This window comes from Heptranchias perlo, chromosome 3, assembly GCF_035084215.1.
Source record: "Heptranchias perlo isolate sHepPer1 chromosome 3, sHepPer1.hap1, whole genome shotgun sequence".
Classification (NCBI taxonomy): domain Eukaryota; kingdom Metazoa; phylum Chordata; class Chondrichthyes; order Hexanchiformes; family Hexanchidae; genus Heptranchias; species Heptranchias perlo.
The window spans coordinates 19477266-19492276 of record NC_090327.1 but is presented as its reverse complement, the minus strand read 5'-3'; the positions used below and the strand labels follow the sequence as shown (position 1 = coordinate 19492276).

The following is a 15011-nucleotide window of genomic DNA, read 5'->3' as shown; positions in this document are numbered from 1 at the left end:
TCCGCGCCGGCTCTATGCAAGAGCAATCCAGCTGGTCCCACTCCCCCGCCCTTTCCCCGTAGCCCTGCAATTTTTTTCTTTTCAAGTACTTATCCAGATCCCTTTTGAAGGCCATGATTGAATCTGCCTCCACCACCCTGCAAATTTGCTCCTCTATATCCTTCCCACTAGTTGGTGGCCTATAGAATACACCCAGTAGTGGAATGGCATCTCTTTTATTTCTTAACTCTAACCAAATAGATTCTGTCCTTGACCCCTCCAGGACATCCTCTCTCTCCAGTACTGCAGTATTCTCCTTATTTAAAACTGCCACCCCCCCCTCCTTTCTTTCCTTCCCTATCTCTCCTGTGAAACAAACTTGTAACAACTTAAAGGCCTTCAAGGCACTGAATTTACATAGTTAGTAAGCTTAATAAGTTAACAGAAAATGCTGGAAACATGAGGCAGGCCCGCTTCTATTAACCCATTAACTGCCGCTCTATGGCTGCAGTCTGGAATCCTGACCCTTGATTTCTACCTGTTGTTCTCTTTTCCTCCTCCCTGTATTCTTCAGTCCTATAAAGTAACTTGATTATCTTCTAGTTTCTGGTTTTGACAAAAGTCTACACCTGCTACATTATCCAATCTGTTCTCTTTACAGATTGTGATGGACCTGTTGTATATTTTCTGTTTTTAGTTCAGATTTCTATTATTCAGTCCTTTCACTTTTATAAGGAAAAAGTCCGTACTATCTTTTATTCTATATTTCTGCTGTTATTTTTTTACCTCAAGCAAGCAACCTTTCTTCACGCCTAAGGAGTTCCTCAGCAGGTCAAATGTAGATCGGTAAATCTCTACCTTCTTCAAGCAGCCCACAAACGATTTGCTGAGAACTTCTTTCCTGCAAAAATAGCCAACGATCGTAGATTAAAACCTGGATTTGAAACAGCATCACAACTAGTACAATAAGGGAATTGGATAAATACTCGGAAGGGAAAAACAGGGCTATGGGGAAAAGAGCAGGGGAGTGGGACTAATTAGATAGCTCTTTCAAAGAGCCGGCACAGGCACAACGGGCCAAATGGCCTCCTTCTGTGCTGTACCATACTATGATAAGTTAAAAAGAGATAGCTTAGCTTTCCTGAAAAGTAAACAGAATGAAACTATCTTCAGAAGAAAACAATACTGCTCACTAAGCTTTAACTGATATTCTGTGCCAATTTCTGAAGGGCAGGTTTGGGAATGAACATGTGGATCAGTCTCTCCTAACTCACATCCTCTGACGAGCACCCTGAAAGAGAATTCGACTGAAATACTTTCTCCGCCATGGAGGTTTACTAATCGCAGAATTAAACTTTGACGGTCCAAAGCTTTACTCGTCTGAAGTAGGTACATCACAAGTGCTCAATTGAGCACTGGGTGTTATGGATTTCAGCGTACAAAGATAGCAATCAGAATGAACTTTGTACAGCATAAAAGTAGTGCTAAATAGCCAGCTAAAATATACATATCAGGGACAAAACCATGAGGCTCTAAAATTGAAAGGTTATAGCCCTATCTCTGGTCATATCCAGTGAGACTGTACACCAACAGTGCAGTCTTGCAATTTAGAAACATAGAAAATAGGAGCAAGAGTAGGCCATTCGGCCCTTCAGGCTTGCTCCGCCATTCAAAATGATCATGGCTGATCGTCTAACTCAGTACCCTGTTCCCGCTTTTTCCCCATATCCCTTGATCCCTTTAACATTAAGAAATATATCTATCTCCTTCTTGAATACATCTAATGACTTGGCCTCCACTGGCTTCTGTGGTAGAGAATTCCACAGGTTCACCACCCTCTGAGTGAAGAAATTTCTCCTCGTCTCGGTTCTAAATGGCATACCCCGTATCCTGAGACTGTGACCCCTGGATCTGGACTTCCCAGCCATTGGGAACATCCTCCCTGCATCTCATCTGTCTAGTCCTGTTAGAATTTCAGCCTGATAATACATTAAATTACCTGTAACTTCTGGAGCGAGGTAGTCCCCCGATATATATTGGATCTTTGTGCCCACGATTGAGATCAGAAGCAGATCCTGGTGATTCGCCTTGTCTGGTTTCTCGATCAGTTGAATTAAATGGGTCCATTACAGCCAAAACACCTGTGAAAAATGCGATACGGCTGCTCTGTTAAAATGTTCCTTTCCCTTAAAGATTCTTTTTCTGCAATAAGGGTCAACATATTTTGAAAATGAACACGTAAACGGGGTTCCCACCGTAGCTACGGCGACAGAAACTCTGAGGGAATTCACCCGCAGAGGCACTGATCAAAGGAGCACGAATGACCATGTGGGTGCAACCTATGGCTCCTTGGATCTTGGGAAATCCTGCCGGTCTGTAAAATTCTCGTCATGTTGTTGCCAATTGTCCATGAGGAAAAACAATGACATTTCTGGATTGATTTTAACTCCCCCATCCCCCACCTCCCCCCGACAGGAATGGTGCAGGCGGGGGATAAGACGGTGGGCGGTTTGTGCCATGGTATCTGCGCATTCCCGCGGCTCCGCCTTCTGAACTGATCTCAAATCAGGCCCGTTAGGGCCGCCCGTCCCAGGCAGGTGGGGTCCTACTTGACAGTCAAAAGTCGCGGCCCAATGATGTCATCGGCACCGCGACTCCATTTTTACTCACGGATTCGGAAGGCAGCGGAGGCCCAAACCTGACAGTGACACCAGAGTGGCCTGGGTGAGTAGTTTAGTTTTACTTTTCTGCGCAATTCCCCCAGGCCCTGCAAGGAATCCAAGGGCCTCCACAGCCCTGGCCTTGCCTCTCCCCTCCCAGCGCTGACATCTGCTGCCAAACCCCCTCCACAGCACTAACTTCTTGCCGGGGACCATTCCCTTGAGTCCCCGGTGTCCTCGGGCTCCTGACCCAATTTCTGCTTCCGCCCGCTGGCCCTGACATCGCTCCTGCCGGTTTCGGGTGGGAGACGGAGCTGCTTTATTTAAAATGAGGCCCGGGAATTAAAAATGGCCCAGTCATCAAGCTGAAGTCTCCATGGGGGGGTTTAGCTAAAGAGGGACAGGTCAGCAGAATGGGAAACATGAAAGACTGGCAAAGCTCAATTGGCCCAGGAGGCTAGTGGAAGAAAATAGCAGGACGAAACCAACCTGCTAACATGGAGTTCTAACGGGAGGTCATTTTTTAGTTACGTTCAGAATGAACCTCAAAGCACAAGGTTAACAGGCCTCACAACGCATGGCTTGAATGGAGCAGTGAGCGGTTTCTGCGAGTCAAGATATGCTGTCAAGAGCAATCTTTTTCCTGAGGGATTATTAGGTAAAGGTGATGTAACTACTGAGCAGGGAAGTTCCCAGCCTGTGTCTCTGATCGCAGTGGTAGGGGTGTTATCCTTCAGTTCCTTGTGTTGTGACAGAGGAAAAGGGAATCCAGCTGTCTGGGCCCTGATCGCTGGATAGCCATCCATGTTGGAAAATGTGGCTATCATTTGTGGGTTCAGCTATTATGTCCCTCGTGGCTGAATACCTGCCAACAATTACTGTCTGGGCTCACACATGAAGAATGGCCAATTAGGCAAAGTACTAGCAGGTTGCTGGCATCTGTGGAACAGAAAGGTAAATTTGACGATCTCGAGCTCCCAGCGGAAAGCCTCACCCGAAGGGAGAGTGAGTCATAGAGAGTGCTACATGACTATAGCCCAGATTTTTAACCTAACCCACCTGGTGGGATTGGGGTGGCTTCGGGTCGGAGGTCTGTTTTACACCCTGTCCGATTTTACCCTCCACTGAGGTCAATAGAGAGTAAAGTCAGGCAGGGTGTAAAACGGGCGTCCAACCTGCACCCATCCCGCTGAGCAGGTTCGGTTAAAATCTGGGCTTGTAGTGTCGGTGCTCTGACCTGTGCTTTTGAATGAGACCAACCATAGGAGTTCTGGAGCAGTGAATTTACCCTTGGATTCCAAGAAGTGCCAGCACCTTCAGCAGAGGAGGGGAAAAAACAGGAGAAAATTGAGGGGAAACAAAGATGACGGCAGTTCCAACTGGAAGGGCAGCTACATGATCTTCATATTATGTTTACTGAACCTTTAAGTTCCTCACAAGTTATTTGTTAAGAGAAACAGTACTTGAATTTACATAATGCTTAATCATGTCAAAACATCTCAAAGTGTATCACAGAAAATGCTGGAAATACTCAGCAAGTCAGGCAGCAGCTGCAGAGAAAGAAACAGAGTTAACGTTTCAGGTCGATGACCTTTCGTCAGAACTGGAAGAAGTTGAAGATTTAACAGTTTTTTTAGCAAGTACAGAGCCAGGGAAAGTGGGGGGGGGGGGGGGGGGAGGAAGCTTTCTGTTTCTTTTCTCGTGTTTGATCAGGTATCTATTTGTCCCATTACCACCCTCCTTGCCTCGCACCATCATCCCTTTTGTCATTTAATCACTCCTTCCCTCCACCCTACCACAGACTTTCCCTTTTGTTCTTTCCTCCCCCTTTTCCCTGGCTCTGTACTTGCTTAAAAACTGTTAAATCTTCAACATCTTCCAGTTCTGATGAAGGGTCATCGACCTGAAACGTTAACTCTGTTTCTTTCTCCACAGCTGCTGCCTGACTTGCTGAGTATTTCTGGCATTTTCTGTTTTTATTTCAGATTGCCAGTATTTTGCTTTTGTCAAAGTGTTTTACACTCTATGAATTGTTTTTGGAATTGCATTGAATAATTTGAAATGTAAGAAAATGGGGCAGCCATTCTGCATCAGCAACATCCCACAAACAGCAATGAGATAAATGACCAGTTAATCTGTTTTTTCGTGGTATTGGTTGAGGGAGGAATGTTGGCCAGGATACTGGGAGAAACTCTCATGCTCTTCTCCGAATACTGCCATGGATCTTTAATGTTCAACTGAACCAACAGAACAGGCAGATAGGACCATGGTTAACAACACATCTGGAGGGTGAATGCTCAAGAACAAGACCATTATGCAGCCTTCTTATGAATATATATTCTTTTAATTTTTGTCAAGCCTAACGAAATGAGAAATATGAACTCAAAGATTGACTTTGAAATTAGTTTTCTTACCTAGCTTCCGGTTGCGTTGAAATGCAATTTTAAACCATGTTCCATTGTTATATCGTTTTTCGGACATAAGGGTCAGAAGTCCCGATCCAAGGTCAAAAGTTAGTCGAACTTTCCCATCTACCAGCTCTACCGCTAAGAAATCTCTCTGATAAAAGATAAAAGGATTAAGGTAGGGTCATCAGTTTACAGCAATGAGAAGAATGATCAGTCAATCTGCTTCCACAATTTTTACTCGTGTTTTGGAAATTGCATTCTGCAATTCTGTCCCATTTTTCTGAAATACTGTAAACCAGTGGCTTTAATTATGTTTTGTGGAAGAAACACAAAAGGAAGCAGGTAAGTCTACAGAACAATTTATCATAAACAAGACCCAATTCTGCCTCTTCATGCTGCTAGACAAACGCTGCCTGGTTATCAGAAAATGAACTTTCCCCCGACAAATACAGCCCTAACAAGGTGTTCAATTGGAAGTGTTATCCTTTTGATGTTTCACAGACAGAAAGGAGTTTCACAGCTGTGGGACTGCCTATCATAAGGGAATTTGAACTGGACTGGCCTGCTTTGGATAGCACAGCATTGCAGTATCCATGATTTGCCCCTTTAATTATGCAGTATCCATGATTAAAGTGGCACACCTTAACAGTATCCATGATTTGTTAAGCACTTTTCACAAGTTATTCTGTGCACAAACAAATTTTCAGAAGCATGGCAACCGGCCAGGGTAGCACATTAGGGATGAGGAGCACTCTGTATAGGAAATGGTCTGCTCCACCTCACTCTGTTACAGTGTGTTGCAGCACCCTACAGACTAGCGCTGAAGGAAGCCACTGCTCAGGATTGTGGCACGCGACAGTTAATGAATAACTCTGCTCTAGCAGGACTTATCAAGAAGAAGTGACAAGATAGCAATATGGACAAAGGGAAAATACAAAGGTGAAAGAATTACGGTTGAGGGATTGGGAATAAACCTGCCTGGGAATGTTGCTGAATTGTACCAGGAATACTTTCAGCTTGGTCTGTAAAAATAAGGTAACAAAAATACAAAAAATTGCCTCTCGGGAAGATTAATTAATGGACATTCGACATTTCAAAAATTCATAGTTTTACAGCAGAAATAAACAAAACAATTTTTAAAAATGGTTGAGTTTTACAAATACACAGTTATGAAAGAACTAATAACACAGCAGTCCGAAATGCATGATGCTTACGGTGCCATTTGAAGCAAGGTACAGCAGTAGGCCGTTTGGTGCAAACGTGCTGAAGTGCATCACTAATTGAGTTGCTGTGGAGCGTAATGTCTTCTCAACAGCTGAATAGCCGCTACCATCAAAGTGGAAGGCAATGTCTTCATTCTGTGATCTGCAGAAAATGTACAATGTTTACCTTCAATTGATTCTTTCCAACCAATGTACATCACAGGTTCACATGGGAGGAAACATAGGAACAAAATTGGCCATTCAGCCCCTCAAGTCTGTTCCAGCATTCAATTAGATCATGATTGATCTGTATCTTAACTCCATCTACCCACCTTGGTTTCATATCCCTTAATACCCTTGCCTGACAAAAATATCTTAACATACAGGTGAATTTCCATGTGTTAGATTAATGCACTAAAAATGCAGTATTACAGTGTTTGAATCAACATAAAGCAGCTTCATCATCTCACTCAATTTACTTCCCTCCAAATCTATTGTTGGTCTACAGTTGGATAAGTTACTGAGGAGTATGTGAATAGTATAGATTGAATACAGTCAAAGTGACACAGATTCATAAATTCTTCCCCCTATAGAAAGACTGATTGTGAAGGCCCTGTAAGATATGGGGGGCTGATAATACCATTCCAGTGCAGTAACTTTGGGCACTGCATATACCTCAGGATATGGAGCTGACCATACTCTAACCTGAAAAAAATTGGTGCTCCCAGCAAACAGCAGGAGTCGTACTGGGAGCACCATGAGGTCAGAGGGCATTATTGGGCACCAGGCCCTCGTGTAGGGCTGGTAGTTCTAAATTTCACTAAGTGTAGGAAGCTGCAAATGCATGAGGGGTGTAGCTTTAAGATTCTGTCGGGAGCAAAGCATCTGAACAAATAAACAAATTAAGATATTAAGAATACCGAAGAACCAGTGATTGGCAGCAAATCACTGCCATGTAACCAAGGACCCGACATATTGGCCAGGGCTTTCCCTGCAGCACCTGATCCACATGGGCACTGAGTGTCTGGAGCAGTGCTCAAGTGATCCAAGTGCATTATAAGTCGATCCAATGATATGAATAAAATTCAGGAGCACGATGAACCTAACGTACGGTAGTGTGCCATGTGCAGGCCTCCGCGCGCTGAAATGTGCCAGACATGCACTGCTGAAATAAGGATCAAAGCATTCGTGTGGTTCCCTTCAAATGGGAGGAAACATTCAAGTCTTTTTTGGAGACAAAAAAAAATAAATTCTAGAAATAAAAAAAAATCTTCGAAATTTACAGAAATCCAACCAGCATCTGAAAGAGAAAGATAAATGTTTGAGGTATGACCCATTAAGAGAACTAGTGATGCGCACACCTCAAACATTAACCTAGCTTTCTCTGTCAAATGCTGACTGACCTGCTGTGCATTTTCTGTTCTCATTGAAATCCTTATATTTAACATTGCCAGAATGAATATAAGCCACATTTATTAGTGCAATTACCATTATAACTGATTTAAACATCAAGGGCGCTAAATTGGGCCGTGTAGCGCCCGTTGTTTCAGCGCTACACGGCCTCTCCAACACCCAAGATGTGTCTTGGATCCGCATGCACATTTCCAGCGTGACGTGCGCCGGACGCCATTTTGGTATAGGAGTTAGCACATACGCAAATACCGAACGCTGGAAGCATGTAAAGTGGGGAGAAAATGTGTGCAATCAGTGTGCAACGCTGATTTAAAGTGATAGACACCATTTTGGACCTTAATGCTCAACTCAACGCACAATCTTAACCACGACCATCTGAACGTGTCTTACAAAACCTGAAGGACCCCCCCCCCACCAGCGCTATTTAAAGGGACCATGCCGGTGTTGCAGGTTAGTTGCTGGATTATTGCTTCTGGCTGCTGGTGGAATAGGAAGTGTTTTTTGTAGCTCTCTATTCTTACTGAGAGCTCCTAGACTACATTTGAGAGTGCTTTGGCAAATACTGCCTTACGGTTCGGAAAGTTCAAACTGTGGTTGTACAACATTCTTGCCAACCATGGGTGGTCTGCTAGGGCTCCCGCTGGGCATTGAGCATGACTGGGAGCATGCAGAGGCGCCACGCGTAGCAGGTCAAGCTGCGAGGAGACGCAGGATGAGGAGGCGCAGGGCACTGAGCAGGAGGCCGCATCCAATGAGGGCCTTCTGGGACCAATTCTCTTACCTCAACATGACCGAGGAGGATTGCATCCGATGCCTAAGGTTCACCAAGGAAACCGCGACCAAGATCTGTCAACTGGTGTGGCCACAACTGCAGCCTCAGAGCAGGGCAAGTACAGCATTGCCTGTGGCTGTAAAGGTTACCGTGGCACTGAATTTCTATGGCTCAGGATCATTTCAGGCCTCTGCTGACGACATGTGCAACATCTCGTAGTATGCAATGCACTGCTGTATAAGGGAGGTTACAGATGCACTGTACCAGATGAGGAACAGGTTCATCACCTTCCCTCTCCACAGAGGCAAGCAGAACAAGCGAGCACGGGGGTTCGCTCGCATTGCTGGCTTCCCCATGGTGCAGGGTGCCGTTGACTGCACACATATTGCCGTGCGTGCCCCGCATATCAACTCAGCCATCTTCGTCAACCGAAAGGGCTTCCACTCCCTCAGCGTACAGCTGGTGTGCGACCACACGCATCGAATCATAGAGGTCGATGCCCACTACCCTGGGAGTAGTCACGAAGCCTTTGTCGGGTGGCAGTCCAACGTGCCAGCTATCTTTCATCCGACTTGGCAAGTCAAAGGCTGGCTATTGGGCGACAAGGGCTATTCCCTCACGCCGTGGCTCATGACACCGGTCAGGAATCCATGCACACATGCACAGCAGGCCTATAATGAGAGCCATGCTGCCACACGCAACATCGTGGAGCACACCATAGGCTTCCTCAAACAACACTTCCGCTGCCTGGACAGGTCTGGAGGAGCCCTGCAGTACTCCTCCGAGAAGGTGGGCAGATTCGTGGAGGTATGTTGCATGCTGTACAACCTCGCCATCATAAGGGGCCAGCCTTTGCCATCAATGATTGGAGAGGATCCTGAGCCAGAGGTGGAGGAACAGGAGGCTGAGGAGGAAGAGGCTGAGGAGGAGGAGGAGGAAGAGGCTGAGGAGGAGGAGGGGGTAGAGCCGGAAGAGGAAGTGGAGGAAGACACAAGGGTGCAACAGGAACCACATGCCTGGGCTCGCCTGATCCATGCCCACTATCAATAATGTCAACTACTTCCCCCAACTCACCAACAATCCTACACTCCCCTCAACATTCATTAATTTTGGGGGCCCAAAATTAATCAAAAAGAAAATTATTTAAGAAAATGCCAACTAATAAGGGAATATGAGCAGGTTTTACCTTGCAAAGCACCCATTGCAATTCCCTTCTCTTTCTCGATAGTTCCACAAGCCAATGGATTTTCCATCTAGGAAGGCTTCACCCATGCAGCCTCTGAAGTGGGTAACCTTCACAGCTGATGCTTTCTGTGCACAAGTGGATGGCGTTATTGCAAGGAATTAATGCACAGATGTAGATGCAAGAGAAGGTTGTAAAAAAAGTGATCAGAAAAGATCTAATTCCCCGACTGACCTTCATTTGCCGAGAGAGACCTCCAACAAATACCAGGGTAGAATTATTCACATCCAGTATAGTAGAGATCCCAGGAGATGTGGCCATTTTTCCTGCTGGCTTGTCTAAACTAGAAGATCCAATTTCTTGAACAGATAAAGTACCCATACGTCCAAACCTACCAAATAAAATAGTCAATTTATTGAGCCAAACAGATAAAGGATTTTACAGCCCACCACAACTAGCAGCAATAAATGTTTATTTTTTAAGGCAGAAAAATGCATTTGCTGTCTTTTTCCTCCTGGTGACTTCTAAATTTGACCACAATACACAGCTAATAATATTAAGTTATAGGGCTGAATTTTCTTCCAGGGTAGTTTTGCCACCGGAGAAGGTTTAGGGCAGGACTTCCATCCGATGCCCTGACACCACCATGTCCCTGAACCATTTTCCTGGGTCGGGGCTGATTAAATATGTTGGGTGGATTCCCAGTGGGATCCTCACTACATAGAGGGAGCCTGCCACTAGTGCCCAGGAAAATTCACTGGTGCTGCAACAGGACACCCGCTTCAGGGCCTCAAGGTGGAGCTGAAAGCCTGGGGTGGGGGGGGGAGTTGAAGACTGAGATCCATAGATTTTTGTTGGGTGAGAGTATCATGGGCTATGAAGCAAAGGCGGGCAAATGGAGTTGAGGTACAGATCAGCCATGATCTAATTGAATGGTGGAACAGGCTCATAGGGGTTGAATGGCCTACTCCTGTTCCTATGCAAGTGCCCCAAAGTTTTTTAATAATTAAAAATAGAAGCTCTTACTGACCTGTGAATGCTTCAGCCATAGGTAAGGGGCCTGAAAGACGAAGAGGTGGCCCCTAAAAGGTCCACTCCCTCCTGTCGTTGCCTCAGGGTGTAACCACTATCCCTTTCCAGCAGACCCAAGGTTAGATGGGGAAATCAGCTGGTTACCCTGGCCCTTCCCCTTGGCATCATTTAAGTCTGGCAGGAAGGTCAAGGAGAGGGCAGCTGAAATCCCTGCTAGTGGGAGGGGCGGAGAAAGATTCCTGGTGGCACTGCCAGAAGTGGGGATCTGGTGGCGGGCCTCTCTGTCCCTTTTCTCACCAACCCAATTTTGAGCAGTGTAGTGGAGGAAAATCCAGCCCATAAAACTTGCAGGAGGGCCAGGCTCTCCACTATGTTAATTTTTACAGTAAAAGCTACAGCTGATGTGCAGTAATTACGCAAATAAAAATTAAATCTCTGGGCATTTTTAATCACAATGAGAAACAGAATTAACAGGACCCAAGCTCTCAAGATTGCTCAGTTCGTAAAGCTAATGTGCAACTAGGTTGTACAGAAGAGAAGGTTCCAGGTTCAATTCTTGGCCTGTGCTGAGTGCGCTGATTGTTGTTTAGGCAGAGTTGTCCAATAGAAATCACTGACTAGCCACAGGTATGGTAACACTGACAACCATTTTAGCAACATGCACAAATTTTAGTTGAAAAAGTCTTAATACACTCACACAATATAGGCAAATGCACTTCACGTGTATATTTACTTAACAATCATCTACCTCCATTCGGTGCAAAACTTTTCAATCTTTCTATTTCACCAAAGTTTGAAATTCTGCCATGAATTTATCAGAGACAGCACATCTTAGTCCAGCTTCTAGGTTTTTGTTCAGTCGTTAGCGGTACTTTGACTTCATCTGAGTGATTGCTGAGAATGTTGACTCGTACAACGAGACCCGTCCCTGCTCTCACTCTCCATACTTGTCCTTTGCCGTGACTTGCTCTGTTGGAGCTGCACGATATTGGCTGGGATTGCTTTCTTCTGCTGATCTGAAGTGGTTATTCTGATTGGTCGAGCTGATTACAATGACAGCTGGGAGCGGGTTGATCGCCCCTATGCTCACCCATGCCAACCTATGTCCACCCATTCCCTCATGCCCACCTCCCATCCATACAAACAAAGACTTACCTGCAGACTTACCTGAAGACGTCCTCTCCCTGGCTTGTTTCCCGTCCGACTGAGACCAGCCTGTCGCTCAGGCCAACAAGCCTACCTTTCACACTGAATGGTGGTAGATGTTTGTAAAATAAATATATACGTGAAGTACATTTGCCTGTCTTGTGTGAGTGTATTAAGACTTTCTCAACTAAAATTTGTGTATGTTGCTAAAATAGTGTCACTGTACCCATACCTGTGGCTAGTCAGCGATTTCTATTGGTCAGTCGGACGGGAAACCGACAAAAAAAAGACGTCCTTACATCAAAATCATAAGGACATCCGGGAAACCCGTACTAATGGCTTTCCCGTCCTCAATTTGACCCCCCCCCCCCCCACTTCCCGGCTTGGTTTTAAAATCGAGCGCATCGAACCCCCAATAATGGTTTCTATCACTCATTTCTTATTTACTAATCAAAAATGCAATTAGCCATACCTGAATTCAGAATTAGCCACTTGTGGCTACTGGCTAATGTACTGGACAACACCTGGATGGATGGCATTGGAAGTGTTACAATTATCCTAAGCTAGCTAGGGGGAAATCAGCAATCCAGTGACTCCCGGTGAGAAGTGTATGACATTGGGCGAGAACAGATCTCTTCCCTATGCTCAAAAAGCCAGGTAACACACATTGGTCTGGGCTCACACATGAAGAGTGACACTTGGATGAGGAGCCAGATTCAGAAATAAGAAGAATTAACTTAATGCAGTAAGATTACTAAAGGGTCACAGTTTGAATCCAGTTTAAGAACTGCTCCATTCAGTTTTTTCCCCAAACCAGCTGCCAACACCACAAGTACAGAGAACTGAAATAGAATAAAGAGTATTTTATTCCTGGGAAGTTATGTTAATTAAATTTATTCCACAACTTAATACTTACATCACTATTGGATTCACTAGTTTCGAACAATTCTAGGGAATAAAAAGGCGATTGATACCTTAGTTTGAGAAATATACACAGTGAGGGAATGTTCACTTGCCTGGCAGCGTGAATCCTGTACCACTTGTTATTGTTAATTTGAAGATCAGGGTATTCTAATCTTGTTGTCCCAGAGCCCACGTCCCACAAGAAGGCAACTCTGCCACGTCGCATCTCCAGAGCCAAGAATTCAGTCTGTGGAACGTGGAACAGGCAGAGGTTTACCTCAAGCTCTTCTTTTCTAAAAATGGTCAAACCAGTCCTAACATATCCAGTCCCAACACATCCAAAAAAAAATGATAGAAAGTGGCAAAAATCCCCAGAATTCTTCGTAAGTCTGTAATATCATCGGGCTAGAAACTAATTTTAAGAACCGGCACAGAATTTCCCAGATTATCAAATCTTGGAGAACGCTAAGTTTTATTACAAGGTATAATAAACATCTTCTGTAACGTAAGGAATGTTAGCACTGGGGAATGGAATACATTCCCATTTCAGGCAGACAATGACACTGCCATGTTAAGTGTAGCAATGGTAAGGTGCAGAGTAAAGCTCCCTCTACTCTACCCCAACAATGATTCCCAGACACAGAAGAGCACTTCTTATTACAAGAATGTGGTATTTCTATTTCCCCACAACCATCTATTTTTGTAGCCTCTGTGTATGAGATTTTCTACTAGTGCTGAATTAGGGCAATTTTAAACTGGGCTGAGATTGTTGAAACTCTCATAGCAGGCAAACAGAGTAGAATTTCATCTTATCAGAAAGCACTGGATTGAAACCCAAATCCACAGGTCAAAAGGCAGAGTGCTAACATACTGTGCCCCACGGTAGGCATTTCTGAATGTGTGACTATTGATTTGTAATTTCAAACTTGCTTATTCCTCCAACTTTTCCTCTTAAGGGATTAATGGACCCATTAAAAAGGGCAGCATTTTTTTTAAAAAGAGGTTTAACATTGAAACTCATGTTGCGTGGAACCAATTTTGCAAACTGCCTGTTATTTTTTTAAATACCTTCAACTAGTTAATGCTGATATGAGATTTTAAAGATGTGAATAAAACAGCATTACAACAACCAGATCAAAAGCAGGTGAAAACACCCCAGATTTTTGGGCAAGTATATTTTTTTCAAAATACAAGTCACTACTTTAGATCCTGTGGACTGCAAAAGAAATGTTTGAACAAAATAATGAGTTGCCGGGATCTCTAAATTTTCTTTTTTTTAAACTCTGCCCCACTACAACTAATCTCGCCCATAATCCATGACTACACTCCCACTGATACTATTGGTGTATTATCAAAATAAATACAAAATTATTACAAATAAATGTATATTATTCAAAACGTTATTTCTACTTGTCAAATTGTAAACATGAGAATAAAGACTGTTTATGAATTAACTACACTTAGTAAAGAAAAGAAATCTTCCCATCAAATCACTGTGAAATAAGCCGACAGAACCACTTTTAAAATCCTAAAAATGAATTGCTATCTTTATAATGATCTTCCTCACTCACATGCAAAATGGCAATCTGCTTTGGAAAATAATAATTCCGTTTCAGTTATTTGGAGATCCAGTTTCATTATATAAATGTATTTGAAGTTAGTTAGTAAATCGCAATGCGTGCACCAGTTGTTTCATTTGTTTCACTATTTTACTAATCCAATTGTCAGTAGGAGAAGCTGGAGCCATCCTTCACGGTTCGTATACAGCGGCTGTAACTGGTTACTCACGCTGGTGCTGCTGCCTAGGTAGAACAATAGGTTTTCGGGTTCAGAAGTTTTCACATTCAGTGTCAGAGTATTGTAGTTGCTGCTTAACAGCGCTGGCTGGTAGGCACGGATACAATCTCGGTCGGCCGATACTGCCACTTTAATCTGGGGAAAGGTCAAATTCAGGATTAGTTAAAAAAAAATGCCCTCTTGCTACTCGTTTACTTCTGTAAGGAAATCAAACTTGATTAAAAAAAAAAGTCCAGCATTTGGGTAACATAGGTTTAAATTTAGGACTTAGTTTTCGTCTGCATTTGTAGATGTTTACACTCTACTACCACTGATGCTGTAACTCGAGTGCATGTTTGGCAATGGCGCCATTCAGAAACTTTCAGCATAACAATGCAAAAAGTGTAGTGTAATGCAGGTAACTTGGTTTGATATTGGCGCTAGGGTGACCACCTCCAGTTCAACCCAACTTTTAGTAACTTCTTTTTTGTTAAAAACAGAGTCCTCCATCATCATAAATGTCCTGTCAGCTCTTAA

The 15011-nt window shown here is 43.9% G+C and overlaps 1 protein-coding gene across 2 annotated transcripts in view; it reads right to left on the bottom strand.

Annotated features, from left to right (window-relative positions):
- lama1 (laminin, alpha 1) overlaps positions 1-15011 on the bottom strand; it is a 361123-nt gene that overhangs the window by 53501 nt on the left and 292611 nt on the right. For both annotated transcript variants that reach the window (XM_067978409.1, XM_067978414.1), the window contains 8 exons: positions 14487-14630; positions 12812-12945; positions 9852-10008; positions 9621-9745; positions 6262-6412; positions 5054-5198; positions 1979-2120; positions 766-880 (listed from right to left, as the gene is read on the bottom strand). In XM_067978409.1, the coding sequence (XP_067834510.1) occupies positions 766-880; positions 1979-2120; positions 5054-5198; positions 6262-6412; positions 9621-9745; positions 9852-10008; positions 12812-12945; positions 14487-14630 (1113 nt within the window). The remainder of the gene's footprint in view (positions 1-765; positions 881-1978; positions 2121-5053; positions 5199-6261; positions 6413-9620; positions 9746-9851; positions 10009-12811; positions 12946-14486; positions 14631-15011) is intronic.